The sequence below is a fragment of the Trichosurus vulpecula genome, chromosome 8 (assembly GCF_011100635.1).
Source record: "Trichosurus vulpecula isolate mTriVul1 chromosome 8, mTriVul1.pri, whole genome shotgun sequence".
Lineage (NCBI taxonomy): Eukaryota > Metazoa > Chordata > Mammalia > Diprotodontia > Phalangeridae > Trichosurus > Trichosurus vulpecula.
The window spans coordinates 98,802,451-98,830,134 of NC_050580.1; the positions used below are offsets into that span (position 1 = coordinate 98,802,451).

Consider the following 27,684-nt stretch of genomic DNA (forward strand, 5'->3'; position numbering starts at 1 on the left):
ATTTAAATATAATTCATGAGAGACTATGGCCAAAAAGTCATTACTTTGAAGAAAACCTGAGAACGAGCCTTTGAAAATTTAGAAATACTTGTTCTTAGATGAAAGATATAAAACCCATCATTGATGCCCATCTAGGGCAGTCAGACCTGTCATAACTTAAACTTCACTAGCATAGCATAGACTTCAAGAATCCAAGTCTCCTCCATACTATGATGAGGAATCAAGGTACTTCTGTGATTTCAACTGAACTTAAAATAAGGAAAAGATGATCCATGACAACGTAATATTTTCAGTAAGGTTATGACAAGAACCATTATGGACAGTCACTAACTATAACATCCAGCTGAACCAATTATGTGCAGTCAACTTTATTTAAAAGGGTGCTTTTTAGTTAAAAGATAATATATTGAGTTTATCCTGCCTGAGGCTATTAACACTAAGACAAAAATTACAGAAAAGGGAAATATTTATTTTGCTAGTGCCAAAGAATCAATGATATAAAAGGTGTTCTTTACACAGTATGCATTCGAAAATATATAATGACCCAGGAGAACAGTTTTTCAAAAAATGTTAATGGACTGCTTACCAACAGGCTTTTCACAGACAAGGCCATCTGCCACAGATGTACAAGGGTTAGCTTTTAGGCCTGCTACCTCAGCTCTTTCTAGATATGCACAGAATCCAGAGTCATTTGGTTCACCAGGAAGCCACTGTAGGGTTGTATTTGTGAAAGGAGACATGTCTTCCCAACCCCAGTAGGATATATTGATCTTGCGCAACCCTACCCAGGGAGATACTTTCTGCACAATCACAAGAAAGAGAAACAGCACAAAACGTTTCATTAGAATAGTGGTATTTTTAGCAAGAAGAGTACAGTGTAAAGAACAGAGTCATTCTGGTATCTCTCAATGACTAGGATAACAACCATATTTTCCATATTAAATACAGATTTTCTCTATATTTTTTGTAATCAACCAATAAAAATAACACATTAATATCACGGCAGACTGACATATTCCACAATACTGTGAGGTAGACAGGATGAGTGCTACCATTGACCTCTCACAGATTTAGAAACTGAGGTTCAGAGAGTTAAAATCATTAGATTAAAAAATGGTAAAATGTCAATAATGTTAATTAGATATATTCCTATGTAAACATCCATAAACTTGAAGGAGAAATCAGAATAAAAAACAAGGGAGATGGGAAAAAAATCAGGCTCAGAATATACTACATACCACCTAATCAAAAGAAGGAACTGCATAACACATTCCCAATACAGATCACAGAGCTGGCACAGAAACTAAACATAGTTATTACAGGGGACTTCCACTATCTGTCATAAACTGAAGAATCATTTCTTCTCAAAGTAGAGCACCTGACAAATTCTAAACTTGTTCTGCAGAGAATTTATGTTTCAAAATATTCTAAATGGAAGGTTGGCTCCACTGGGATGGGAGGTTTTCAAGAATGAAAGTCTAATGCAAACACATCATTCTACTGAAAAAGAAATGGGAAATTTAAATATTAAATGAATAAATGAGGGATTTATTTTTAAACAAAAACTCTGATAGAAAAGAAACTTTACAAAAGATGGAAAGGAAAGCAGGTACCTGATGATGAATGTAAAAAAGTAGCACAATTTTACATGATAAGTAAAGGACTGTCAAAGCCTAGAAGAAGCTGAGATCTCTTATCAATACATAGGACAACAAAAAGGGATTTTTTAGTTATAATGAGGGCAATGATGAGAGTGGCGAAGAATTTTTAAAAGCTTATTATAAACATAATGACCACCAATAAAAATAATCATACAAACACAGAAAATAAAGGGTAAAATCTTTCATAAACTTTTAGTTCTTAAGAAAGTATACTATAATGAATTAATAAAACTAAAAGAATGTGCTTGCTCAGTGACATTTCAAGTCCATATGAAATTCTATTACCATTGAGTTTGTTACAAATCTGTCATTACAGTCAAAGTATATTCAGTTCTGGTTTGGTTAATCTCACATTTCATGGTTTCAAATAATTCTTTTCCTATTTTCTTTAGTATTTCATACTTTCACTTTTATAGCACCACAACAATTGTTCGCATCAACAGCTCTTTACTCTTTTGTGTTGTGTACATCTCTGGACATTCAGCAAATCTTATGGACCACTATTCAGAATAAGGCTTTTAAATGTATAAATACACAAGTTCATAAAAGAAACAAATTACAGTGATATACAATTATTTTTTTAAAAAGTAGTTGATATCTATTTACAGACTATTTACAGACTATTTTCAGTCTATTTACAGACTGAAATCTTTGCTTTACACTAATATAGCACAATTTTAAGTCATTTTCCAATAAATAAACATATTTGACACCACAAATATTGCAGTTATGAATATTTTCACAAAGCCATGTCCCTTTTTCCCTTTTTAAGATGTTTTTAGAATAAAGTCTTAGCAGCAGCACAACTGAGTCACACAGATAACTCCCTGATATTTTGGCAGCAGTCTACAATCCCAGTGAGTACCTGATTTCCTACAGCACCACCACTGGTTTGTTTTGTTTGAAATTTCAATTGGTATAAGATGGTGTCAACAGGATTAAATTTAATAGACAAAAATATAAATTTCACTCCTGTTAACAAATATCATTTTTACAATTATAGAATAGAGAATAGCTGAAAAAATAATTCATACTAAATTCATATTAAAAACAATTTTGGGGGAAAATACAGAGAACTGTAATTGTAATGAGTCAGCAGTGTGTATAACAGTCAAAAAAAAGCCAAGTATGTCTTAGTTTGAATTAACAAATACATATAAAGGGAGACATGATCATAGTATAAATATTTCAGGGGTTGTCATATGGAAGAAGAGTTAGATTATTCTACTGCCCCAGTCAGTAAAACAAAAACTAAAGGAAGGAACTTAAACAGTTAGACTGTGGGTCAATATAAGAAAACTTCATATCAGAAAGAGCTGTCCAGTAACAGAACAGGCTGCTTCAAAACAATAAATTCTTGAGTTATTCAAAAGAGAAAAAACATACTAGATTACCACTTTGGAGAGTTGGTTATAAAGGGGTCCTACTGAAGGTATACATTGGACTAGACCTATGAGATCTTTTTCAACTTCATGATTATATAAATAAAAATATCAGTACAGTTTGACACTTAACATTCAAATATCACTCAGCTGCATACATAACTTTGAAACACCTTCATATTCCAAGAAGCTATAACATTTATAAAATCCTTAATATTAACAATGGAATTCAACCCAACAAGGATACCTTAGATTAAAAAATGTGCCTCACATTATAGCAGCTCTGCTATAGAGGAAATTAAAACAACAAAAGCTAGTTACTTAAGAAACAAACTTGCCTCTGATTTATCATGATTAGAATTCACAAGCAAGAAACAGACAAGAAAAAAACTCTCTGGAAGCTTCTATAGCTGCTTTCAACACATTCAGAGTAACTTTTATTGAATAAACTGAACTGGCCACAAAGCTATAAATGAAAGAAAAAAAATACTTTAAAAAAGGAAACTAAGTGCAGCCCAGCACAAATTGCTGCATTTCATTAAAAGTTACTGATAAAGGATCATTTTAACCCAGACATCCCTTGAAAGCACACAAACACATCTACCTTTCTATGTCACATGTGATTTATCTTACATTTACAGAACTACAATGACTCAGGATACAAAACATTTAAATATATTCCTGGAGAGATGTCACCTTGTAAAAGTTTCTACGTGTGAAATTTTGCTAAAGCTTGGCTTTCCAAAAAATCAAACAGCCATTTTTCATCTATAGGACATGCTGGTCAGCAAACTGCCAAATCAATACTTCGTCACATATTTGCAGTGTTTATTTACATCTTTGTGCCACTTTCATAACAAGCTAGGGGGAAAAGTCAGCAAATAATGCCACAAGTCAATGCCAATATGTCTTGGCACAGAAAGTTTGTTTTCCAACCTTAACAATATGTTTATTCAAAATAATACATTGCAAGGTTAGAAGTAAAAACAAAGCTGGTAGGGTTAAGAACAAGGGAGTAAGGAAACAGGAAAAAATTACCACAGTCATCAGTATTTTAGAAAAGCTAGTGATGTTGCCCTTACCAATAATAGAGTTCTTTTGAAAATCCGCATTACATTAATATGACTGATTTTAAGTGGAATACTCTGTAATCTGTCCCCCATCTGACAGTAAAGGAAATTGAGCAGATGTTGCAACACAGAAAACAAATCAACTTTGATTACTCTCTGCTTTCCATTAGCATAAAAAGAAAAACTTTACAAATTTACCTTACTATTTTTCATTTAAAAGTGTTTTATATCTTTAGGGTATATTTATAACAAAAATTTTAAAACAACAATTGTGAAGAGCAAAATGATACTGCCATTTCTTTCGGAGAAAACTCACTACAACTATAGCATAATGGCCTTGCAAATCAACTGTTATGTTTATATAAATTTTAATTACTATTCATAATTGCCTTTTTAGCCTGTCTGTAAAATCATAATACACTATAAAACCAATTTTATTGTACATCCAAGGGCTCACAGCATGGTGTAGCATGCATTTTTAAATATTTTATCAATTAATACAAGGAAATGGAAAGATAAATTTCAGTCAAGTAAATCTCAGTTTTAAAATATTAGTACATTCAAAGGAAAAATATTATTAGAACAAATTCCTGGTTCTCTTCCTTTGAAAGTTGAATATTATCAAGCTCCAATTATTGGCATCTCTATGTTAACGTAAGAGGTATGAGAACTTTGGCAAAGTGAATAATTTGCAACTTCAGTATATGTTCTGCAGTCATTTTGTAGTTATAATCAATAAATTATTTTCCAACAGAAAAAGGAGAAAAGAAAAAAAAGCTTTTTACCAATAATGTATATATTTCTACATAGAAATGTATAAGGTCGGGATAAGTCAACCTCTAATCTGATAAACACATTCTCAGTATTAGCTTTGGAAGAGTTTGAAATCCAAAAATATTCTAATTCTCTGATGCTGGGGTAGGTGGGAGAAAAATACAATGTTAAAAGCTAATGTGATTGAATTCAACTCTAATGTCCATAAAGTGTTTGATTTGTACACAAGTATTAATAAGAATTTGTGCAATATCACTGGCATCTTTTCTACTATATCTTTTAATTATCTGTATAAAAATTTCCCACTTTATGAATTACCATAGTTTTTTAAATCCTGAACCTGTTTTCACCACACACATTCTGATATGCACACATGAAATGCTAATTGTATTTATTATAAGGGAAAAAAGGTTGATAATTTATGTGTTGCATAAACTTTTATGAAATGTTTACTATATACAAAGCACTGTATTATGTGAGAGATAATATGCATACACAACATGTATAGTATCCACATACACACACACGTTTTCCAAAAGTAGATTATATCATAAATGAAATAATTTTCGGATTATTATTATAAGATCATAGATCAAGAGCTGAAAGAGATCTCAGAGGCCATATATGCCAGGCCCTCTCATTTTATAGAATAACTTGCCATTTACTCCCACTATTTAACTTGAGATAATCATAAATGAAATATACTATTTATGCAATAGAACTTGTTTGTTTATATTTTCTAAAAACAAACCTCTTCTACATACGAAGTCTGTAACTGACCTCTGTATACAACTACATTCTTTGGTGCCAAACGTTCCAACAACCTTCAACACAATTTCATGGCTTCAAATTTTTTTTCTCAATGGTTTTCTGAAAGTAACCAAACACTTTTATTCCAACATAGTATATTTAAAGGGTAGGAAATGTGAAATTTAGCTATGCGAAAAAATAGATAATTAGTAGAAATTTATCACAAACACAATAACAGAATCTGTTCCGTTTGATGGTACACTGTTGTAATCAATTCCAAATGTACTTACAAAAAATTGTGAGAAAAAGTGATTTAAAAAACTAAATGTTTTAGGGGAACATTTGAAAAACTCAATTAATAAGCAAAAGAAAATAATCTCAGATAGTTAAAATACCTGTTGTGTGTACTTTTGTATTTCATCCAAAACAAATTCTACTTCTTTTGAGCTTGTCAATGAAGCAAGGTTTCCACTCAGGCTATAGCAATAAAGTTTAGCATTGTCATAGTTTTCTTTGCTGGAATTTATTCGAAGGCATGCATCTCCAATATGATTCCATCCCTCTCCACAAAGATGAGCTAGTGAGGAAAAGCCATGCTTAATTGATATATTTACAACAGAAGTTCTGCTTTTTCAATTATTTTTAATTCTCAATAAAAATTCTTGAAATTTACCTAATCTTCAATATAGTTTCCTTATTACAAGAGAATACTAGAAATAGGTTGATGTGATGATCAAGATTTTTTTCACCATTACAAAATGGATGTGATACACTGCCTGTAAAAATTCTGTTAATACAATTTCAGCACTAGATTCAGTTTCTATGCATTCTTTATGGCAGTGCAAGTAAATCACACAATTTATCTGAATAAATAATCAGTTGCACACAAAAAAAAAACACTACTAAATTTCTATTTATGTTCACAGGTCTAATCCAAAAAAGTTGGAAATCATTCTAAAAGAATTCAATTCTAACAGAATTGTAAAAATAATCTCAGAACTACTTCTATATACACAAATCATTCTTTACTTCTGATGTTCTATTGATATACAGTTCCTCTTATTCTTAAAATTATAGCTATTAAGCTGCCTTTTGTATTTTTATTTAGCAGAGAAGCTAAAAATTTTGCTTCCTAATTTTTAGCTCTACATGACTTTTAATTTAGTAATTCATGGTCTACTCACAAGGTGATTTAATCTAACCTGATAGTAGCAGTCTATTTTTAGAGGCTGTACAACAAAGAAAAGACTTGAGGCAGGGAGATAAATCAGAAGGATGTTGTAAAAGTTTAAACCCGAAGGCAGAAAAGCTGTAATAGATGGGGGCTAAGTGGAGAGCGAGGAAATAAAAGTGGGATGTGATGGTAGAAATAGTAAGATTTGGTTACAGATTAGAGTTTTGGTGTGTACATATGTATGTATATAATTCATATGAAGAGAGAGACAGACATATGATATTCTATTGTCAAAAAAGACTAATTTTAGAGAGAGGAAATTAAAAGCAGCTTAATTTCCAAAGAAAGAGCTATCCTCTTCATGTTTGCAATAATTTACGTGACTCTTCTTTAATCCTATCACATACCACCATGTAGCATATTTATTTGCATACATGTTACATCCCTCCATACTTCTATCCCATTGGGTTGCAACACCATGGAGGACAGAAATATATCCTCTTCATCTATGCAGGTTTATTCTTATGCTAGCAGAGTATATTGCACAAGTTGGACCTTTAAAATATCTAACTTGAATGAACCTGAATGCATTTTTCAGGGTCTCATAAAAACCTACATAGTGTTTACTACGCATTTCATTACATGCAAGAATAGCCGAAAGGGTGTGTGTGTGTAGGGTGGGGGGATGATCCAGTTTTTAAAATTTTTTTGCATGTCAATCTAGGCAATAATGAATTATTTACATATATGTGTGCATGTATGTGTGTGTGTATTAAAAGATAACCTTTCTTCTGCCAATTATTACAAACAAATCCCTTAGGTTCCTGTAATGATACTTTAATATTGGGAAGCAAGCAGACCTTTTTATTTTTAGAAAAAAAGCAAATGCTCTTACTTTAACATATTTTAGTTTAATGGTATTTATAAAGCAGACTCTTCATCAAGACCAGTTACAAAATTTCAATGTTGTTACCTGGTAAAGCCTGACACTCTTGCTGTCGTTGATCCCATTGGCAGTTTAAGTTTAATGAACAACTTTTACAGCTGGTCAGTTTATTACAGATCTGTTCATTTTTGACATGACATTTGGTGAAGTTTTTTACCGACTAGGAAATAAAAAGATATGCCAAATTATTTTTTTATTTTTCTAAAAGAGCAATAAGTTTATTTGTTTAAGATTATTCAAATACCCATAACTCCAGCAAGCACCACTGTTTACATACTAAACATCATTTAACATAGTCTAATATATTGGATAGTTTAATTAAAATAAAATAAATCTAAAGTAAGTCATGCAAAAGAGGGTGTCAAAATATAAACATTCTGAGCTGTTATACATCATAACGCATTTTACCATATTAATTTCTACAATGTAAGTATCCCATCTCTCCTCTTTTCATTGCCCAACTACTAGAAAAAATTATTCCGTACTTGCTGTCTTTCTCTTCACCAGTCAGTGGCTTCTCAAATCTTAATGCTCTAACTTCCATTCTGCCGCCTCCCACTCAACCCATTGGACTGAAACTACTCTCTTCAATGCCACCAAAAACCTTCCATTTGACAAAATCTGAGGTCACACCCTCCTTAATTTCTACTTTGTATTTGGGACTGGTTGACCATTCTCTTCTTCTAGAGTCGATCCTTCCTTTGTTTCTGTGAGATGATATGTTCATAGTTTTTCCATTTATCATATCTTTCTCTTTCAATGATTTAGTCATTGTTCTTCTCCACAAATGTACATGTTGTGCAAAGCTATTTCCTCTGCCCTCTCTACTTTTTATCCACATGTTCTTCAACCTCATACACCACCTCAGCTTTAATTATCAACCCAGTGCAGATGATTCACAGTTCTGCATCTTTATCCATATTGTACTTGGATTCGGATTCATTTTTTAAAACTTCCAATTTAATGTTGTTTTTTGAATTGTTCATCAGTACTATTACATATGCAACATTTCTAAAACCAAAATCTACAACTTATTCAAAGGTGTTATAGAAGTATTGGTTATGGAGGTAGAAGAACTGAGTTTAAGTCCCATCTCTTCCATTTCCTAGTTATAAGGCCTTGCAACAGTCATAACTTTTTTATGCCCTCAACACTGTGTTTAGGGAAGTGAGAAAAATAATATTTTATTGCTTGTTTTATAGAGTTACAAGACAATATATGTAAATTATTTTATAAACTGTAAATAATAATCATAAATAGCATATATATACACATATATATAGTGCTTTAAGGCAGTAGTGTCAAACTCAAATAGAAACAGGGGCCACTAAATCACATATAAGGATTCCGATGAGTGCATATTAACTTAGAAAACCACATGTTATGAATGCAGATTGAGGCACACTTCATGCTTGCCTTTTTCCCCCTTTTTTTCCTCTTTTTTTTGTTTTTGAGTTTTTTTTGTTCTGTTTCTTCTTTCTCATGATTCATTCCATTGGTCATAACACTTCTCCACAACTTGACTAGTGTGTAAATTAATTCAATGCAAAGTTATACGCGGAAGTTATATGGGATTCCATGCTGTCTTGGGGAAGGAGTGGGGAAGGGAGGGAAGAAAATCTGGAACTCAAAATTATGTTGAAACATGTGTTGTAAATTAAAAATAAAAAAAAAATAAAAAAAGTAAACCACATGTAACATTATATATGTTTTACTGCATTTTTATTTATTTGGTTAAAATATTTCCCAATTAAAATTTATTCTGGTTCAGGATGCCTTTGGGATTAGACTTTATGTTTGACACCTCTGCTTTAAGGCATATATATTATCTCATTTGATATCAATGAGGTCAGTGATATTATTAACATTTTACAGTTGAGAAAATGGATTAACTAATTTACTCAGAGTCACATGGCTGGTATATTTCTGAGGCAGGATTCGAAACAATATCTTCCTGAGAGCAAGTCCAGCACTATGTGCATCACAGTATGCTATGAAGTATTACATTAAAAGCATCACCTTTTTTAATTCTCAAAGCTATTGTTCCTATAAACTTACCTATTACTATTCATAGCATCCTTCTCCCAATAGCTACCAAATTCTACCCATCTCAAAATCACTCCCATTTGTCCCTTCATTGCCTTTCCTACAACCACCAACCACCATCTGTCAGTTGGTCATTGTCACTCACTCGGACCCTTACTATTCACCTACTATTTTCTCTACCTCATTCTCTTGATTAGCATTATCCAAGAAATCTTACATGCTGCTTTCTTCTTTTTGTCATGATCAGACACACTTTATTTAAAATTTTTATTTTATAATTAACAACAGAAATAAGCAAATATGAAAAGGATTACATAAGAAAACATGAATGTCTATTCTGTATGGCTTGTTTTGCAAGTATATATTAAATTTGACATGGTAGCATTTTCTTGCTTATGTCCCCTTCTAAACTTCTTTCTGCTCTATTTTATGTGTTATTTATATGTTTCATCATCATTTTTCTCTTTTTTCTGCTTAAAATTAGAATCGCTACCCACCATTCCTTTGAACAATTCTCTGCCCACCCCTCTTGGAAAAAATTGTCTCTTTGAATAAATAAATATAGTTTTGTTGCTGTTGTTCAGTAATTTCAGTTGTATCTCAGTCTCTGTGATCCCATTTAGGATTTTCTTGGAAGAGATACTGGAGTGGTTTGTCATTTCCTTCTCCAGCTCATTTTACAGATGAGGAAACTGAGGTAAACAAAGTGACTTGCCCAGGATCACACAGCTAGTTTCTGAGACATCTGAACTCAGCTCCTCCTGAACCCTGGCCCTGAGCTTTATCCACTGCACCACATAGCTGACCACTATAGTAAAGCAAAACAAATTAATGCATAGGAAATATCTGGAAATATATTTCTTATTCTGAACCCACATTCTATCACTTCTCTACCAAGAGATGTGAAGCATTCTTCATCATCAGGGATGAGTTATGACTGGCCATAGCACTGAGCAGAGGTCTTAAATCTTTCAAAGTTGTTTTCCTTTACAATGTTGTAGTAATTGCAAAAGTTGTTCTGGTTTGGCTCAATTCATTCCACATCAGATCATAACTATATTCCCAAGATTCTTTGAAATTATCCCATTATCGTGTTTGATGGTCTAACAGTATTCCATTTTATTAATATACCACAATTTGTTTAGTCATTCCCAAATTGACGGGAAACCACTTTGTTTCCACTTCTTTGCTACAAAAAAGTGTTCTCATAAATATTTTTGTACTTATAAGTCCTTTTCCTCCTTCACTTTTGGGTATGTAACTGATAGTCCTATTTCTGGGACAGAAGTAGGCACAGCTTGAATGCCTTTTGTAGTTTAGTTTCAAATCGCTTCCTAAAATGGTTGAATCAAAACCTACATAGCCAAGAATGGAAAGAATGCAGAAAATCAGGGGAAACTTTCATAGACAATCTCTTGGATAGGATGGGATTATTTGGGAATATTGCTGTCGTATAGGAAATGATGAACTAGTTGATTTAGAAAAAAATCTTGAAAGACTTGGCCTTATGAAGGAAGATGCTAACCACCTTCAGAGAAACAAATGACAGGGGGAAATAAGCATAGCACTGTCTTACATATATGTGTATATATGCATATGTATGTGTGTATGTGGACACACACATATACATGCATATACATATATATATATCCATACTTAATTGTAACCTTCTTTAGGGTGGGGGGAAGAAGGGGAATAAAATAGAAAGCACACAACAGAAAACAAAAGAAAACCAACAAGGAAGCAAAGCTGGGCGATTTTAAAAACAATGTGTATTATTTATATAAATTTTCTTGAAATGAAAATTTTTTGCTTTATATTGAATCATCTCTTATGGTCTGCTCTGTACATGACAATTTTTTTTCATTTCTTATTTTGTATTTGGTTAAAACAGAAAAATTACAAAAAATAAATAAAATGGTTGAATCAATTCATTATCAATATTATCCACAGAACTCCTCCCATAATTCTTCCTACCTTAAAAAGGCCTTAATTATGACAAATAAATATAGACAAGCAGAACAAACCCACACATTGATCATTTTGAGAAAAATACTACATAGTTCATTGGCACCTACATGTCATCATTTCTCTAGTATGAGGTAGAAGTTACAAGAAAAGTTGCTTTATTTTTGTTCATACATATCTTCTCCATCTGTCTTTTGTTACTTTGTGGTACAAGCCTAGTAGTGGTATCACTAGGTCAAACAGCAGTGAATTTGGGGAACAGTTTAAAAATTGCTTTACAAAACTGTTGGGCTAATTCACAGTACCCATCTTCCCACAATTCCTCCAACAGCTGAAATAAAGTTACTTCATGGGGCAAATAGGTTAGATATCAAGAATGGACTTATTTAGAAGGTAGTATTTTAGCAGAGTTTTGAATTAAACTATAGTATCTAAGAGAAGAAAGTGAGAACAAACATTTCTGGTATGAGAGGCCTAAGCAGTAGCACCAGATGAAATATCTTTTGTAAGAGAGACCAAGTAGTCTCGTTTGGCCAAATTAGTGCAACAAGAGTAATAATGTATATAATAAGTTTAGAAAGACAGATTGGAGCCAGGTTTTGAAGAGCAACTGACAAATGAAGAAATGTATTTTATTTTATAGGTAAGAGGGAGTTGCTGGAGTTTATTATTCGTAAGACTGACACTTTAATAAAGAACAACAGGTGCTATATAATTACAGATACTTACAATTAGAGCAATTAGATCCCAGTCCCAAAATAAGTCTAAAGTCAAGAAGTAGGCTAGAAGAATGAGCAAACAAACAAAGAAGAATCTCACCATCAAATTCCATTATGGTTATGGGGATACTCGAGACACAAACCCAGAAGAGTGTGATCTCAAAATATCTGTAAGCAAAGCCTCAAAGTAAAACAAAGTTAGGGAACAAACTCACCTAGAGTTCCTAGAAGACATGAAGCAATATTTTAAAAAGAGTTAAAATAATATTTTTATTAATGAAATGACAGTACTTGAGGAAAAGGTTGGAAAAATAAATGAGACTATGGTAGAAAAAAATGGAAAGTGAATTAATAGTATGACAGAGGAGAAACTAAATGCTGTCCAAGAAAAACTCCCTAAAATTAAAATGGACCAAATGGAAGCCAATGCCTCCATGAGATAATATGAAATATTAAAACAAAGTTAAAAGACTGCAAAAATAGAAGAAAATGGAAGGTATCTCAGGGCAAAAACTGATCAGGAAAATAGAATAAGGAAAAAATATTTAAGAATCATTGGACAACCTGAAAACCAAAAATAAAACAGCCTCATAATATGGAAAGAGCTACCTACATCCAGAGAAAGAACTATGAAAGTATGGATGCAGATTGAGGCACACCGTTTGCTCTCCCTTTTTATCTCTTTGCTTTTTTTTTCTCTTTTGTTTGTTTTTGGTTGTTTTTTTTTATTTGTTTCTTCTTTCTCCTGATTCATTCCATTAGTCATAATTCTTCTTTACAACTTGACTATTGTGGAAATAAGTTCAATGCAAAGTTATATGTAGAAGATCTACCAATTCCATGCCGTCGTGGGGGGAGGGAGGTGGGGAGGGAAGAAAATCTGGAACTCAAAATTATGTGGAACTGAGTGTTGTAAACTAAAAATAAAAAATCTTAGTTATAAAAAACACTGAAATCAAATTCAAAAAAAAGAAAATTGCCTATATCTCTAAGAACCAGAGGACAAAAGGAAATAGAGAGAAACAACTAGTCACCTCCTAAAAGAAATACAAAAATGAAAACTGCCAGGAATATCATATCCCAAATCCAGCGCTATCTGGTCAAAAAAAAATGCTGTAATAGTTAAAAAGAATTAAAGTACTGAGGAGTCACAGGATCACACAAGATGTAGCAGCCACCACTAGGAAGAAGAGATTTAAAATGGATATTCCAGAAGGTGAAGTAAACAGGCTGACAGAAATGATTTACTAATCAAAATTTATTTACCATGATCCTACTGGGGCAAAGGGGAGGGGGGAATGGATCTTTAATGAAATCAAGGGCTTCTAAGCACTCCAGGTGAAAATGAGCTATAGAGATACTTGGTGGTTTGAACTTAGGAGTTAAATGAAACATAAAAAGGTAAGCATTAATGAACAATCATAAGGATCTAAACATGGATGAACTGCTAATATTCAAATATGAGAAGACAAAACATGTTTCTTCTGAACCTTATCATGATTAGGAGATAAAGTGAGTCTAATTAGACAAGACCTCAGAGAGGTTCTGTTATGTCTTGCAATCTTAAGAGAAAAATGGAAAGAGAGAGGAGAGGAATAAACTGATGATGGGAAAGAGAAAGGAAGGTTAGGAAAAATTATCTCACATAATCAGAGTACAAGTGCAGAGGTATACAAAGAGAAACGGTGGGGGGGACACTTAGACTTAACTCTTCTCTGAACTTGTCAAAGCACATAAGAATACACACATGCATACACAATTCAGTGTAAAAAAGTCACTAACAAGAAAATAGGAGAGGAGAAAAGAAAAGGGAAATTTAGAGGAAGATTAAGTTAAGGAAGGGCAGCTATATGATGTAGTGGATCAAGCTCTGGGCCTGGAGTCAGGAAGACTCTTCTTCTGTTCAAATCTAGCCTCAGAAACTTACTAGCTATGTGACCTTGCACAAGCCACATAACCCTATTTGCCTCAGTTTCTTCATCTATTAAATCAGCCAGAGAAAGAAATGGCAAACCACTCCAGTGTCTTTGCCAAGAAAACCTCAAATGGGGTCACAAAGAGTCAGACATGACTGAAAGTGACTAAACAGCAAATAGATTAAGGAAAAGATTAGTCTTAAGCAAAACAAATTCTAAGAATGTACGAAAATACTAATAGCTCTTTTTGAGGTATCAAAGAATTGGAATCTGAAGGGGTACACATAAATTAGGCAATGGCTAGACAAGTAATATTATATAAATATGCTAGAATATTAATTGGGGGATGGATGACAGAGAAGATGGAATATATATATATACATATGAACATATGTAAACCTAATTTTTAGAAGTTATCTGTATAAAAGGTATCTCTACAGAGAGGATAATTGAATCCATGGAAACTGATAAGAACATCAGGAAAATAGGAGAAAGGGGAAAATAAAAGGAGGTAAAACATGGGTGATTGTATTCAGGAAAGAAAATTGAGAATTAGTAGGAAGCACCAGAAGAGATCCAAGAAAGTGTTTGTACTTTATTTTTGAAGAAGACCAGTGACATCACAGATAATGTTTTGATTTGCATGTGACCTGGATTCAAGCAAAGCCGAGTTGTGCTAAGTCATCAGACTTACTCTCTACCTTCCAGAGTCATGTAAGTCCAGTGGCAGGACAAAAGTCAAGATGACTGGTGATGGCCTAAGATGCAGTGGATGACCTTGGTGTTTTCCACATCTACCAAGCTCTAAGTGCTCCACAGCACTTGCTTCAGCTGCCTTCAAAGCCACTGGAACAAATTGTTCTCATCCAACCATTCTATCAGGGGAAGCCTTCAGATGTTTGGAGTGAACATCACCCTAACTCACTGATAGGTTTGAGAGATGTCAGTTACTCTGGTTGAGCCTGTCTGCAGAGGTTTTACCAGGGTACAGCACCTATGCATACTACAGGTTTTCAGAGTCAAACGTAAGAAACTACTTTTTCATGAAAGCCCAGAGAGGAAAGCGAATCTGGGAGATGGGTCTGGAAAGTGATTAGGAGGGAGGAGTATTGAGAAAAGACCACAAGACTGAGAAAATAAGATGTTCTTAATAAAGTTAGAGAAAGCAGTTTTAATTCAATGATAACTACAAACACCAGATTGCAAAGGGTTGGGAAGTGAGGAAGAAGTTATCTTGCCATCATTTATAAGTGTTCCAATTCTATGTTCATGAACTCTGAAACTCCTTATTCTGATATTTGTAATTTTTTTCATTCTTTCTTAACACTAACCTTGTTTTTTATCCACACTGTGGCCTATAATTTATTTATGCCTTAGTCCTTTCCCAGCCTATCATCCCTATACTGATTATTCTCCCCTCCCTTCTCTATCTTAATCCCTTGATGAACCAACAATTCATATATGTCTTCTGCATATAGGACTTCACTATCCCAACCTCCACAGTAGTTAAATCAAATCTTTTCATCCTTCCTCAAATCTCCTATGCCACCCTCTCCTCCAATAGTGTACTAAAACCAGATTAAGGGTGCTTGAAAGCTAATTGTTTAATTTTCAATGTGAACATTTACATCTCAGAAATTGGCAGTCACTACAAATCACAGCTTAATTTACTGTCTTGTTGATTGTTTAGATTTAAGGTGACAAAGAAAATACAAATAATGAAAATTAAACTTTAAAAATATGTCATCTATATATTTTTGGAAAAAATCAATCAGGCAATATTTACTAGCATTCCCCTGCCCTCCTTCAAACTTCTCAGCTGAGAACTCTGCCTCATACTTCACCAAATAAATTGAAGTTAATCTTCAAGAGCTCCTTGATTCTCCCCTCCTCCACATTTTGTATCACTCAGATATTGTCAGTCAAGTAAACAATTATTTATTAAGCATCTACTATCATCCACTGAGCTAAGTACTAGGAATAGAAAGAAAGCCAAGAAAATCCCTCCTCTTAAGGAGCTCACAACATAATGGCAGAGACAACCTGCAAACTATCTATAACCAAGCTACATACAGGATAAATTGGAAATTTATCTCACACAAAGAGGCAAACTTTTTCTTTGCCCAGGCAAACTCTTCTACATGCACCTAAGATTCCATTCCATTCTGTCTTTTCTAGCAGATTACCCCTTCCAACATTACCACTCTCTCCATTATCTTCCATCTTTCTGTCTACTGGCTACTTCCCTACAACCTAAAACAAATCTATGTCTCTTCCAACCTTAAGAAACTTCCACTTGATCCCCAATTCCCTGCTAGTTATTGCCCTATATCTGTCCTCCCTTTGGAGGCTAAAGTCCTAGTGAAAGCTATCAACGACTGGATCTCTAATTCCTCTCCGTTTCTTCTCTTCTAAACCTGAAGTCTGGCTTGAAACCTCACCATTCAAATGAAACTGTTCTTTCAGAGATACCAATGATCTCTTAACTGCCAAATCTAATGATCTTTTTTTCAATTCTCTTGCTTCTCGACTTCTCTCTAGCCTTTGTCACTTTAAGTAACTCTGTTCTTCTCCTTGATATTCTCTTCTCTCAGGTTTTGATGACATTGATCTTTCTGGATTCTCCTCCTACCTCTCTGACCTCTCCTTCTCAGCCTCCTTTCCTGGACCTTCATTCATTTCGCATCCACCAATCATGGGTATCCTCTAGGGCTCTGTCCTGGTTCCTCTTCTCTTCTCTTATTCCATTTCTCTTGATGATCTCACCAGCCCCCATGGATTCAATTACCACCTTTATTCAAGGTATTCTTAGGTCTACTGATCTACCTCTGACCTCTCTCTTTAACTCCAATCCCATATCTCTAACTGCCAACTAGATATCTCAAATTGAATAACCCTCAACAGGTCCAAAATTGAACTAGTTTCTTTCTCTCCAAATTCTCCTCTCTTCCTAACTTCTCTATTACTCCCAGTCAGTTAAGGCTTGTAATGTAGGGGTCACCCTCAACTTCTCTCTCCTATCTTCTACATCCATTCTGTTGCCAAGTCCTGTGGATTCTGTATTTGCCACAACCATCGTATTTGCTCCCCATCTCACCTAACACTACAATTGCCGTGGCACAGGATTTATCACCTTTTGCTTCAACTATTTCAACAGCCTACATGTTGGTGTTCTCACCTCAAGTCTTTCCCCACTCTAGTCCACCCTCCACTCAAATATTAAAGTGACCATCCTAAGGTATATCTGTGACCATGTCACAATCCACTCAAAAACTACAGTGGCTCTTTATTACTTGCAGTATCAAATATAAAATTCTTTGGCTTTTAAAGCCATTCATAACCTGGAACCATCTTTCCAGTCTTCCACTTCATTCCTTTCCATATATTTTATGATATAGTGGGACTTAGCTGGTTGCTATTCCTCAAACATGATGTTCCATCTCCCAACTCCGTGCCTTTTGCTCGCTGTCCCCCGTACATGGAATGTTTTCCCTTCTTGTTCCCCTCTTCTGTTTTCTTTCAAAATTCAGCTCAAGTTCCACATTTCTGCAAGAGGCCTTTGCTGGTCTCTTCCCTACTCTCCTCTCACACACACCACTTGCTAGTACCCTCCCTCTGAGATTTTCATTTTTATACAACTGTACATATACACATATCTGCATGTGTGTATATGTGTGTATGTTTTACATGTTCTCTGCACCTTCAATCTGTTTTTGCCTTTCTTTGTACCCTACTGCTTAGCATAGTGCCTCACAAATAATAAGTCCTTAATAGATGCTTATTGACTAACAAGTTGGCAAAAGACTTATGAAACAAGCATGCCATCTTTCCTGCTGGCTACCACTGAACCAAATCTTCTCAGTGACTTCAGACTGCAGTTTGAGAATGAGGGTCTACCTTAAATATTTTACAAGGGGGGATTTTCACACATATGGTTACTCTATTTGAACAAAAATGTAAATAATCCTAGGAAGTGGAAAGTTATCTAAATATTATTTTATGATAAATAATCTGTCACTTAAAATTATAAAGTAAAACAAGGAAGGAGGAAGTCAAAATCCTAAGAAAATAAGCTAAGTCAGAAAGCTGTGGTTTTTTTTTTCATTTTCATTCACTGAACTTATATTGTATAAAGAAGTGATAAAGTATATATTTTCACATATTCTTGATATATAACCTACCATTTTTGGCACCTCTACATGTTAAGCTAGTAAAAATAAAGCCACAGCATCGACTACATAGCCATATACCCATAAATACTAACCATACTGCAGTTACTGTTTGCTGAAATGCACTTCTTGTCATCACACCACTGGCACCCATTTGTATTGGCAGTACAGCTGGCACAATCTGAATATCTGTAACATCTGTCATCAGTGGCAGCTGTAATACAAATAGAAGACAAAGCAAAACATTGGGGTGAAAGATAAAATGTCACACTTTTGAATTCACAAATTTTTAACAGCTGGTTAGGATATTAGGAGACACTTTGAAAAAAAAAAACATAACTATGACCATCAATCTAAAATGGTGTGCAGTATGAAGTCACTCATGTAATTTAAGTTTATCTAGACAGTTTGTAAAACTTAGTATATTAGCAACACACTCTTTGAAGTTCAGGAATTGCCTACTCTATCTAAAGGAAAATATCTTGATTCCTAACATAATTTTATAACCATCAAATATGTCCTATTTTACTATTTATTCATGAATTTCAAACTAGGAGTCAATAATTTTCTGAGATCTAAGCTTTAAAATGCAAAGAGGATCACTATGCAAGAAAATAAAAAAATTATGAGCACAAAATTTAATAAAAATCTTTTAAATAAACAACCACACTGATTTGAACTTTAAATTTCATACACTGAAGCTCATTAAGCTGCCTCACCTATTCTACTTAATTCCTTCATAAAGGACTAAAGATTAATTAAAATCCATTCCTGGCCTATATTTTAGGTAATAAAGACAGTTCTCATGGCTTTTTATTTGATTGTATATTTAAGAAGATAATGATTTTGAAAAAACTTTTTGTTTTCAAAAGAAAATGTAGCATCAAACATGCAGATGATTCAAAAACAAATTCATGTTATCCTACCAATAATAAGTTTTCACCTCTTTTATTAATCTCTGATATACGCCCTACCCCAAACCTTGCTCCCCATCACATTCCCCACAATGGCTATCTAAAACTGCTTCCTCTTTGCTCAGGACTCCAAAGTCTCCCTAATCTCCTTTTCTGTTACATAAAACTTCACCTACAGCATTACTGTGAAAGTTATAGCTAATAACGAAGTTTCCTTATCTCCCCTTTTTAATATATCAAAACCATTTTCATCTTTGTCCATTCACTTCCTGCTTTAATCTAGTTTAAGAGGATAAGCTAGTCTTTTTCCTCGTCAAGACTACCTCCATCATTTGTATCCATAACCTAATCCCCTCCCATGTCTTTCAAGAGATTTCTACATGGATTGTTTCAGCTTTAACTATATACTTTATCTTTCCATGCTGACTACTAATATGGCTATGTATACCCTATCCTTAAAAATATTCCATTCTGAACCTACAACTCCTTCACAGTATCATTCTTTATCCCTTTCCCATTCACTACTATACTCCTAGAATGAGCAGTCTACACTTACTCTACTTAGTAGTTTTCCTACCACACATTAGTTTCTCATTCCCTCAAAGGTCACCAGTGATCTTTTATTCTTATACCTAATCATCTTTTTTCAGTTCTGATACTTATTAACAATTTTGTGGCATTTGACTTTGGTGACTACTCTCTCCTCCCTGGATTTCAGGAATATTTTTTTCACCTAGTTCTCCCACATAACTACCTCCTCTTTCTCAATATCCTACACACACAGGCCATTTTATTAAGCCAAAACTAAACTAAAAATGTTATCAATTATCCTATAAGCAAAAGTGTTGTTTCTTCTATCAGTCTTCAAATCTTACTAGCTTTGCAAATTAATGTCCTTCCTGGGAGACAGTCCAGAAGAAAAAAAGTCACTGAAATGCAAGCTATGTCACAATAATTCTTAGAGGCACAGAAAGAATGCATGGTTTTAAAGCATTTAAAGCTTTTAAAATGATATAGTAAAATACATTTTTACATGTAAATGCAATGGGTATTTTAGTAAAAATGCATAATTCAGATAATCATATTGTTTAAAAATTTTCTGTGAATGTCAAGCATTGAAGAATTCTAAATTTGCATTTTAAAATGTTAGTTAAAAGTATATCATATGTTTTCTACTATTCAAAATGAAGACACATCATTATAAAAATTTCACAGTTACTGGTAGGGGAAAGGGAACTGAACTGGGAGAGGAAATTTCCTTACCAGTTTTGGGAGAGCATTTTGCTCTAAGAATATTATTTTGATGTCCACCTTCCCATGATTCACAGTGATTCTTGTTCCAAAGACATTTTATCCCTGGACCAGCATTTTTACAGAGTTCCTCATCTCTGAAAGCCTTGCAGTTTGGTGGCTTATACACTAAGATATCATTAAGGAGGACACTAGAAAATCCACCAAATATATACATAGACCTATGAGAAAAAAAGAAAAAGAAATCTTGGAGAAATGTCATTAGGGAAACTCTTGTCCAATTTACCATATCTATATTTCTTTATACAGTTCTCAAGTGATCAGAATTTCCTTTTTTTCTTTTCTGATTAAAAATGCCATATGGATCCCACAGCTGAATACTTCAGAAACTTCCAGGTAAGATGAGATGCACTCAACAAAGCATACTGTAGTATAAACAACCAATGAAACTCCAATACAGTAAAGATCAGTACTAAGGCATAAAAGAAAATAATAAAGATAATAAAAAATAACACTTCTTTGGGAAAAATTAATACTGTATTCTCTTCACTTATTTGAGAGAATTTTAGGAAATAGTTTTGTCAGCTAGATGGTTAGAAAGGAAACTCGATACTTTCTTCTTCGGGAGTGTGGTATTTCTAAATAAATATGGTACTAAGAGCAAAGAAACAGAACAGAAATTAAATGAAGTTTATTTTCCATTAAAGCATTCCCCTCTTTTCTTTAACAAAGTAACTAAAAATTAAACCACTTAAACCTCAAACTTATCTTCAATTCACGATGTCAATCTGGAGTTATGGCATTTCTGTAAAATCCTCACAGTAATCCAATTGAGTTATATTATACAAGCCAGAGAAGTCGTATATGCCTTGATTTGTATTTTTAAAAATTTCTAATAAAAAATAATTAATAAATGGTTAGGATTAGGAAAAACAGAGATTTTCCTTATAAATAGTAGCTCCTTATTATCTCTAGAATCAAACACATGTAAGGACCTATACAACATGACTCCAATCTATCTTCCATGTCTTATCTCACATTATTCACTTTCACTTGTTCTATGTTCTCTGTTCTCATCCAACTGAACTACTAAATATTGCCTTTCCATGCTGCCTCCTACTTTCATGCATTTGCATGAGCTGGAAAAGATTCCCATTTCACAGAATCCTCATCTTCCCTTCATGAATCAGTTTTAGGTGTCACCTTCTCAAAGAAGTTTTCCTACATCCTTTCTTTATTCTCTCTTCCTCGCCCAACTCACTTTGATCTATTGATCTATATAGGTGGCAGAATCTTCAATCTCCTAGAGGAGAGGGTTGGTTTCCTTTTTTTATTATTTGTACCACAGAACTCAGCATAGTTCCTTTCAAACAGTAAGCACTCAATAAATATTTACTAAATTGAACTTCTATATGTAATCAGTACCTTCAACTTCCCTCCTCACAATCTTGAAAGGCCATTCTACCATATTCCTTGAAACATCTGAGGAATCTTACAAAGTGTAAAGTGGAACAGCAAGGAAACCTGTGTCACTGGATCATCAAGTATGGAAAGGGAAGTAAGGTACAAGAATCCTGAAAAGGTAAGAAGGAGCCAGATTACAAAGGACTCCAAAACTCAAAGAGAATTTTACATTTTATTTGAGGTAATACAAAGGCATTGGAGTTTTTTTAAATACAGAGGCAGCATGGCCAATCTTGTGCTTTTGGAAGACCATTTTGATAGTTATGTGGAGGATGAACTGGAGTGAGGAGAGATTTGAGGCAGGGACAGCCACCAGGAGGCTACTGAAATAGTCAAGGCATGAGATGATAAGGGTCTGAACCAGGGTGATGGCAATTTCAGAGAAGAGCTTGCACAGAAGAGCTGTTGCAAAGGCAAAACTGACAGCACTTGGCAACAGATTGAATAGAGGGAGACGGATAAAAGAAAATCAGAATTTGAAAATGGCTTCTAAGTTGTAAGCTTGGGTTACTGGAAGAATAATGGTGCTTTTGACACTAATAAAGGATGTTAGGAAGAAGGAAGTGGTTAGAAAAAAAGACAGTGAGTTATTTTGAACCTGTTAAGTTTCAGAAGTTCAGTAAGAGAGGCAGCTAGGTGGCATAGTGAGGAGAGCACTGGCCCTGGAGTCAGGAGGACCTGAGTTCAAATCCGGCCTCAGACACTTGACACACTTACTAGCTGTGTGACCTTGGGTAAGTCACTTAACCCCAATTGCCCTGCCTTCCCCCCTCCAAAAAAAATCCAGTAAGAAATTGGCAATGTAAGAGTAGAACTCCAAGAGAGCTTAGGACTAAATAAATAGATCTGACAATCATTTGCGTAGAGACAATAATTGAATCCATAAAAGTTGATGAGATCATCAAATATAAAAGTATATAAGGAGAAGGGAAAGGGCCCAGGACAGAGACTTGAGGAAAACACATAATTAGCAGGTGTAAACTAGATGACAATCTAGCAAAGACCACTAAGAAGTGGTCAAATGGAAAGGAGGAGAACCAGGAGAGTGCAGTGTAACCAGAACCTAGAAAGAATAGATTATCAAGGAGAAGAGAGTGATCTAAAATATCAAAACCTACAAAAACTACAAGAAAAATGAGGCATAAGAAGATTTGGAGATTAAGTGATTACTGCCAAGTTTGGGAAAAAGCAGTTTCATTTGAATAATGAGGTCTGAATCCAGATTGCAGAGTTAGGTGAATGAGAGGAAAAAAGTAGAAGCACCAATTGTCAATGGCTTCCTCAAGCAGTTTAGGCATAAAATGAAGAAAGAAATAAAGAATGATAGCTATTAGGGATGTATGGATCAAAGGAAGAGAAGGATGGGAAGGCAGGATTGTGTTTGTAGGCCTCAAGGGAGCAGTCCAAAGAGAAGAAGAGATTGAAGATAAGTGAGTGGGGAGTAATATGAGTGGACATAATCTACTGGAGAAGACAGGATGGAACAGGATCATGTGTGCTTGCAGAGGAGGTTTTCCTTAGCAAAGAGAAGGGCTTTCTCTTCTTGTGAAAGAGCAATAAAGGAGAAGGTACTGGAAGAAAATATCTGAATGACATGAGATATGAGATCTGAGAAGAAGGAACTCTTGGTGAATAACCCAATAACTTATGGAAGTATGAGGCACTCTTGATTGAGAGAGCGAAAGTATGGAGAGATTTGAGGAGAGATGAAAAGTTTGCAGCAGAAGTTTTGGTGAATGGGATAATGAATTCACTAGACAGGGATAAAAGAATTACCTTGCTATAGTGAGGGCCCCATTAAGACTATGTGATATATATATATATATTCATAGTGGATCTATTTGACACAGTTTTGTGATTTGTTCCAATTTTATTCAGGAGCAGGTGAATAGGAGCATGGGTTGCAGATGGTAGGAAAAATCCAAGTTTGGGGTTTGGCAAGGCAAAATCAATGACATGATAAGGGACAAGGGACTCAGATGTATTACAGTGTAGAGTTGGTTAACTAAGAGATTACAACAAAGAAGGGAGAAGACTGCAACCAGTGCAAGGGCGATAGTCTGGGATTCAAGGTCATAGTGAAGATGAAGAACTGGGTTAGGGGAAAAATAACATGATAAAAGATTATAATCAGAGAAATGTCAGAATTCATTAACATGGAAGTGTAACACTTGTGGGTGATGATAAGATCATATGCAGGACCAATTCTGTGTGTAATTGAAGTGGGATGGAGGAGAAGGTCAAGGTAAATGTATAAACTTGGGGAACTGGCAAGTCTAGGTGTTTGAGGGCGTATCAGTATGTATGGTGAAGTCCAGTAGTATGAGGGCAGGAGTCGGGGAAAAGAAAAAGACGGTGAGCCAGGCACTGAACTCTCTGAGGAAAAAAAAGGAGAATGTCCTAGAGATCAACAGATTACAGCCACAAGAATCTAGAATAGGTGACAAATATATTTTTGAATGGCCCTAAGGAGAAGAGGTTACTGAAGGAGTGGAGTAGAAGTGGAGAACCTGGAAGTGTTTCTACAGAGCAAGAGATATTCCAACTCTCCCATTAAGACCAGTAAGTTAGGAGTATGAGTGAAAGTGCAACCAGTATTGTAAAGAATGGAAGCTATTATCAGGAGGGAGCCAGGTTTCAGTGAGTGCAGCAAGATGGAAGGATTGAGAAAAGAAAAAGTTTAAGACAAAAGCAAATTTATTACCTTTAGAACAGGCATCTATTCCAGGGAATACATTCTAGAGAGTTTAAGGAATGTCTCTTTCTCTTTAGAATAACAGAATTTTTCTTAAAAATGGAATATAGGCTTCAAATATAAAAATGAAGAAAAAAGATATAAAGAAGCAGGGAAGAATCCTATTTCTGTCAGGAGTGTGTGACATGGGTGAGAAAGGAAATAAAGGGACCACTTAATATGTTAGGAAACTAAAGAAGAGAGAGGCTAAAACCTCTGAAAAGAAAAAAAAATACAGATTCTGCAAAGAATAATTCTGTAGACACACAAGTGCTATCAGGTGAGTGATCATCTCATAAGGCTTTGAGTAGTGGTATTTGGTGACTCCTTTCTGAGGGGTCCTGAGGCAGCTATTCATTGATCTGATAATAAAAGTGGAACATTCTTCTTTCTTCCTGAAGCATTTACTCAAGATGTGATATAGAACCTACCAAGACAGAGCAAACTAGTTAACTATAAGTAATAGAAGTTATCACTCCTGATGGTTCATGAGGCCACAAATTATACTCAAGAAATGATACTTTATAAGGAATCCAGAAAGCATTACTAAATAACATAGAGTCTTAAGAAAAAAATTAAGACTTTGGAAGTTAGAGGACCTGGCTTCAAATCCTTTCTCAGCTATCTATATGACCCATGACAAGTCACTACTATTTTAGGAATCATTTTTCCATCTGCATAGTTAAGGGTTTATACTAAATTATTCTAGTTCCCTTTCAATCTATGGTCATATGATCTTAGGAGCACTAGTAACATTTATATGACTGCTACCATCAACAAAAACAAGGATATCAGGAGAGAAAAGTTGGATCAGAAAGTGAACATCTAGTTATGTAGCTAGTACCTAAAAATAAATTTCAATTTCCAGGCCAATATTTAAAATACAAAGCAGGGAGAAGGGTTTTGATGAGAGAATTCTCTAATCTTTTTGATGAGTTTATTAGGAGGTAAATTTTTGTGTAAAACTTTTATTGGGTAAAACCATATCTCACCCGCTGCTAGAGTGTGAAAAATACCCATAGAACAAAAGAAAACTCCTAATTATGTCTGATTGAGTAGGTCTGTCCTAGTATGAATTAATTACATCCAGAACTCAATGCAGTTCCTAACCTGAGGCATGTAAACTTATCTTTCTTTTCATATTTTAATAGCAGTATTTCAATATATTTGGTTTCCTTTGTGATCATATACTTTTGGTTTTATGCATTTAAAAACATTACTCTGAGAAGGGGTCTACAGGCTTCAGCAGATTGTCAAAGAGATCCATAACACACACAAAAAGGTTAAGAATGCCCATCTGTAACAACAATGTTACTAGAAGCTGCTGTGGGGGTATAAGGCCAGTAACACCAGTACACAGGAGTGCTGCTAGCACAGGTTCTTTAATCTGCTTTCCAAGGAAACCAACTTTAAGGGGTTTACAATCTCATGTTAAAGACACATATGTCATTCACTTAGTTCAGAGGAAAAAGTCAGCACCCTAAACTTTAGAAAAAACACAAACAGAAATTACAAGCAGAAATTATATAAACAAAGCAAATAACACAAACCAGCAGACAGGGCTTCTAACCATCTTTCCATAGCAATAGTTACCAGAGAAAGAGGCACCAACACCTGGGTTTTCAAAGCCGGTGGGGGAGTGGGGGGGGGGGCGCTCCTTAACAGCTACCCAGAGTCTTGTCTGGTCAAATCACATGAACACTTTTCCAGTGAGTAAGCCCCCAAAGCAAAATACTAACCTCAGAGTATATATACACTTCTTCAGGGTCAGAGGGCATCACAACCATGTGACTCAAACTCATGTGACCCAAACTCATGTGACCTGGGCTTTCTTGTGACTTAAGCAGGTCATCAAAGACTCTTGATTCAATTAAAGACTCTTGATTGAAACAAAAGCAAGTCTCAATCAAAGGCACTTGATTACCTTAGTGCTGAGAAGCACTAGAACTCCGAAAGAAAAAAGAGCAAAACAAAAAGTCCCACTTTGCTTGCCATTACACCATCCTAAGGGATGGGCTATTTTTCTCTGTTGTTCTATAGAGATTAATTTTTGGCAAAGTCGGGGTGGGGAAGAGGCTCTTTTTTATTCCTGATGCCCTTCAGAGTAGAATTCCTCCCTCTCCTATCCCCAAACCCAAAAACTGTTAATGGTTTCCTTAGGGTAAAATCAAAAGGGTACTATATATGCTGACCCATGTGGCCACAGGACTTCATAGACATATTCATGTTTCCCAATTTTAAGAGGAAAGATTTCCTAGACAGCATAATATCTTCTAGTCAGAGAAAGAATATGTATTATACAATGCTAGCCTTGGGAGTTACCTCATGAGTAACTACTAAAATCAAGACTTTATCTACTTGAGAAAGGAGAAATTCTGAGCACCAAGTCGCCTGGAAAGAGAAGACGATTGTTCACAGGGGCCCTTGCTGTTGGAGTATAATAAAAGACTAAAGTGGCTCCACTGAGGAACAAATGACATAGACTATTTTCCATTATTACTGTAAGTCAGGACAGTGTAGATCCAATGGGAAGGGAATTGCCTATCCAGCAGCCTCAGAATATGTTTGTTTTCCAGAAAGAGTCTAAACTGTAGGACAACAATATGAATTCAACAGAATTCCAAGAGGCTTCCCTGCTAGCAACCTGTAATGGCAAGCAAAGTGGAGCTTTTCTGTTTTTTTTTTCTTTTGGAGTGCTTCTCAGCACTAAGGCAATCAAATTTCTTTTTTTTTTAAATAAAATATT

The 27,684-nt window shown here is 34.6% G+C and overlaps 1 protein-coding gene across 1 annotated transcript in view; it reads right to left on the bottom strand.

Annotated features, from left to right (window-relative positions):
* The window catches only part of ATRNL1 (attractin like 1), a 578,692-nt gene that overhangs the window by 334,002 nt on the left and 217,006 nt on the right, over positions 1-27,684 (bottom strand). The window contains exons 13-17 of the mRNA XM_036736548.1: positions 20,753-20,961; positions 18,671-18,789; positions 7,785-7,917; positions 6,033-6,214; positions 587-800 (exon numbers count right to left, since the gene is read on the bottom strand). Coding sequence (XP_036592443.1) covers positions 587-800; positions 6,033-6,214; positions 7,785-7,917; positions 18,671-18,789; positions 20,753-20,961 — 857 coding nt within the window. The remainder of the gene's footprint in view (positions 1-586; positions 801-6,032; positions 6,215-7,784; positions 7,918-18,670; positions 18,790-20,752; positions 20,962-27,684) is intronic.